The sequence below is a fragment of the Carya illinoinensis genome, chromosome 2, assembly GCF_018687715.1.
Source record: "Carya illinoinensis cultivar Pawnee chromosome 2, C.illinoinensisPawnee_v1, whole genome shotgun sequence".
NCBI classification, from domain to species: Eukaryota; Viridiplantae; Streptophyta; class Magnoliopsida; order Fagales; family Juglandaceae; genus Carya; species Carya illinoinensis.
The window spans coordinates 4,398,592-4,403,080 of NC_056753.1; the positions used below are offsets into that span (position 1 = coordinate 4,398,592).

General features: G+C 33.8%; 1 protein-coding gene across 1 annotated transcript; it reads right to left on the reverse strand.

The window, feature by feature from the left end:
- Positions 1–368: 368 nt before the first annotated feature.
- Positions 369–2,577, reverse strand: LOC122297978 (F-box protein PP2-A13-like). Its single transcript, XM_043108059.1, has 3 exons — positions 1,902–2,577; positions 1,689–1,807; positions 369–1,004 (listed from the first exon to the last, which is right to left on the reverse strand). Exons 1-3 carry the CDS (start codon positions 2,211–2,213, stop codon positions 596–598), a joined length of 840 nt encoding a protein of 279 aa, XP_042963993.1. The 5' UTR covers positions 2,214–2,577; the 3' UTR covers positions 369–595.
- Between the last annotated feature and the right edge of the window lie 1,912 nt (positions 2,578–4,489).

The window sequence follows — 4,489 nt, forward strand, 5'->3', positions numbered from 1 at the left end:
CTTAGCCTTATCTCATGGGGTTTTTGCTTTTTCTGGAGTGCTTGATTCTGGGGAACAGGCATTGATAACTCCTAGAATCGTTGACTCTTTCAAACAGATTGGATAATGGTTACAGATTTGCAACTATAATACAAACTACAGATCAGCTGGAGTGATGCAACCACCGCATATAGAGGTAACAAACCCCAAAACTTCCCTGGGAAAGACCATAACTGGAATTGCCGGCCGCAGTATTTTCAAGATCAGCCGTCAATTTCCTAGAAGTTAAAAAGCCAACAAACATTATGAATTGTCTAATTTCCTTTCGAGGGAGGACCTAATCGGAGACTAGGGGACACGAAACAGCAGGGGAATCTATGAAACGTACGAAACACCATCAAAACATATGCTGAATCTTAAATTAATCAAGTAGCATCTTATTGTTTCGCATACAAGCAACCGCAAACAATCTGAAAAAAGTCACAATTATATACATGCAATGAACAGAATGGGAACCCCCTAAAAGCAACCGTGATTTGAATGTTCTTCCTTCCAAACACCATCTTTGGGCAGCACATCTCCATACTTTTACAGCTCTTCCTGCCTACAAAACAATCTAGCTCTTCCCCCACACTTTCGGGTATATAAACACACAGTCTACACAAAGACCACCTTTGGTGTGAGTGCAATCGATCTGAGTCAAGGAAAATTTGATCTTCATCAACGCGTTGGAGTTTCGAACAACAAAGTCTCCGGCATGGTACTGGACCCAGTTCCCAGGACTGTCCAAATAGCACTGGGTCACAGCGTGTTGACCATCAGCTGTTGTTAGCTGGAAGCTTACAGGTTTAATGTTCCAGCCATGGACGTGCTCGGAATTGCAAATCCGACGTCCCAGTCTCTTGGAGGACCTCCCAAGCTGGAGTCTAAAAAAGATACTATACGTGCCCGCAGGGAATTGGAACTCAAACTCACCATCTACTTCCAACCACCAGATTTGTTGGAGATAAGCCACTGTCTGGAACCTATATACAAGAAAACATGATAAGTTAATTCATCTCAAGGCCACATAACATGAGGAAACAAGAGCATAAAAGAGAAGTACTGAGAATAGGCAAAATTGGAGTTAAAGAGTGTGGTTTGTTGGGCAGTACTGTAAATGAAAATTAGCATGTAGCAATAACAAGGTAAAACCTAAAATATGACCTGTTTCTCACTTCAAAACCAAAAGATATGACAAACCCGGAAATTTATCTGTCATATCGAAAAATAAGACTGTTGAGAAAATATAAATACCTCAAATATATCATGATTAAGATAATTTACATAATCATTAAAAGTTACTACAAACAGAGAGCATTTAATTCAAAAGTTGAATCAACAGAAGTATGAAGAGGATCAAAATCTGCATGGCTAAGGGTTTATAATCTCTGCCTCTGGCACCGATAAAAAAATAAAATAAAATAATCTCTGCCTCTGGCGTTTCTCATGTACAAGAGAAAATCGCATGCAGGACGTATAAACTCGAATCGAAATTCGCTAAAACAACGCTTATTTTAAGACGTGAACAAATAAAAAAAGGTTAGATCAAAGAGAAATGCTCCGGGCACTAAAACTTCAATACAAAGAGTAACTACATGTTGTTATGACACAAATAATGCAACTGATACAATGGGAAAAATCATATCGTCTTTCCAATATTATCTCACCTAGTTTCTTCTGTCGAAATGTGATTCCAGTATCTCCGGTCATCTATTCCGGTAATCCTTAAAGCCTTCGACGAAATAGAGATAGAAACTTCACCCGAACTCTTATCCAGCCAAAGTTCCTGCGCAAAACGAAATTCCCAACGAATCAATAAAATGGGAATAAATCTCAAGATATTTGCACAGAACAAGAAAGAGAAAGGAGGTGGGGTTCACCTTTGTGCTATTATCAAAGGGAATAGGCCTGCAAAGCCTGGCATAGAGATCCTTCTTCCTAAATTTCATCAAAGTCTCTTCATCAAACACTTTCTCCATGATATACAGATAATTCGGCGGCAACTTCGATTCCCATATAAAATCAGCAGAAGAAGCGCCACGAAAAGCCCGGTTCAATCGGGCCAGTTTGCAAATCTCAGGGGGGTCCAAGTACATCAAAACCAGTGCGACACAGCTCTCCGGGATATCCCCCAACCTGGGCTTCATTGGTGGATCCGTTTCCGACAAGCCAGCGGAAATATTCGCACCCATCTCAAACCCGGTACCCTAAATACCAAAAGATCCGAGACCCAGAACCTGAAATTGGCTTAAAGCTTGAACTTGAACATCAATCTGTAAATCTTATGGGAGAGATCAAGGGAAAGAAAAGAAATATCAGACCCAGAAGTCGAAGTCAAATTCATGGGAATAGAAGTAACATAAGCTGGGAATTCAATCTGAGGATTTCGGCAGATGAGTTTCAAAAGATTCAAGGCGTCGGATTTATTAAAACAACTAGATCAGCAACAGAACAACCAATAAACGGAATTCAGATCCCAAAGGTCGAGTATGCTCTCGGTATAGAGAATGGCCCTGGAAAAGTCACTTTGCTGGTAATAAAATTGTTTGGCTGCGGAATTGGATTAGTACGAATCAGGAGCACACACTGTCGGCACACGTACGCTCTAACACGTATATTTTATTTAATTTTAAATTTTAATTTAAAATGACGTCATCTTATCTCACGATACAAATCTCACTTTAATACGACAGTATTTAACATTCTTATTGAATTATACATATATATAAAGAATAATTTTAATGAATATAATATAAATTTATATTTTAATTATTTTATTTACATAAATTTTTATATTAGAATAATTATTTTTTTATTATATAATAATAAAATTATATAAGATGAATTTAATTTTAACTATTTACATCAAATTTCTATATTAAATTATTTATTTATTTATTATATAATAATAAATAATTAATAATTTAATTATTAATATAGTAATAAATAATTATATAGTAATAAATATTTCACAACAAATCTTTACATTAAATTTTCTTGGTATACAGTAAAATAAGATATGAGATGAAAAAGAAAAAAAAAAAGAGGAAAGTATTGGCTCAGATATATAGTAAAGAAAAATAAGATCTGGAAATATGAGAGAGAGAGTTAAAAAAAATAATAAAATATAAATTTACTTGATATGTAATAAATATTAAATTTGCTTTTTACTTTCATTTATTGTAGATCAAAGTTAAAAATTTTAAATATAGATAATTCAATGTGGTTTATTTTCCCTTCAATAGGTAAAAAATTGGATAACTTTTGAATGCGGATAAACTGTTGATGATGATCTAAGTTGCTGTGCATAAATGAGGTGGAGTCTGCTTGCCATGTCAACCGATTTATTAAAAGAAAAAGGGATAAAAATTGAAGAAATAGAAAACACGATGATGAAGAAAGACAGAGCTCTTCGTGTGGGTCGTTTGACTCATCTTCGTGTGTAGATGGAAAAGATAGAACTTTTCGTCTTCGTGTGTGGAAGAAGTGGAGCTTCATCAGACGTTGGTAATATCTTTGCTTTTCTCTTTTCAATCAAATACTAATTTCAACTGGATCTCTGTGGGTATTTGATTGAGCTGTCTCTTCAGTCTTCACCGTCGTACCAGGCTAAGTTTTTTCTTCGCCGTCGTACCGGGCTTAGCTTCCACTGCCATCATACCAGCTTCAACACGGTCTTCGACTCTTCATTCACTGCCATTTTAGAGCAACCTTATCCAAATCAAATATAATTTATTAGGTTTTCTCGATGCTAATCAAAGTGTCGACCTGTCTCCCCTCAACTTTCCACTCTCTCTTTGTTGGGAAAAGATTGTTGGCATCTAAAATTCCTCAACCCCTTCCTCTCGTGGATTACACAAATAAAAAGATCACTTCATAATAAATTAAGAGAAATATTTTATTCTTAAATAAATTTCATAAAAATAAATAAAAGATAACTTAGAGATACAAAAAAGTTATATAAAATAAACTTATAAACTAATGTGACTTCATAAAATTAATTAGATATACTTTGTAATAAAAATAACTTTACAATTTGATATATCATATCAAAACACATCAATTTGTGAGTTTATTTTTGTGTAATTTATTTAAGACTAAAGTATTTTCCTAAAAAAAATATTTTTCTCACCAGAGAAAATACCGATTATTCATATTTGTTTTTTTTTTACTTATCGGTTAATGAAGTATTTTTTAATGAGTTTATGATTTTATTTTTCAAAATATTTAAAATGGTCAAAAAGATGTTTGAAAAAAAATTACAAATTGGTACAATGCAGAGTCACCTTTCTCGGTGGCCCTGCTAATGTCTCTAAAATAAATTTATAAACTGACTAATTTGATGTGATATATTAGATTGTAAAATTATTTTTATTATAAAATAATCTAATATATTATATGAAATTATATCAATTTATATATTTATTTTCATAAATTTTGGTGACTATAACACTTTTTTCATTATTAA

Excerpts from the sequence above, each read along its gene's own strand:
- LOC122297978 (XM_043108059.1), bottom strand. The coding sequence starts at position 2,213 with ATGGGTGCGAATATTTCCGCTGGCTTGTCGGAAACGGATCCACCAATG. Across the intron at positions 1,808-1,901 it reads CCTTTGATAATAGCACAAAG|GAACTTTGGCTGGATAAGAG; the intron begins GTGAACCCCACC and ends CGTTTTGCGCAG. Across the intron at positions 1,005-1,688 it reads ATTTCGACAGAAGAAACTAG|GTTCCAGACAGTGGCTTATC; the intron begins GTGAGATAATAT and ends TCTTGTATATAG.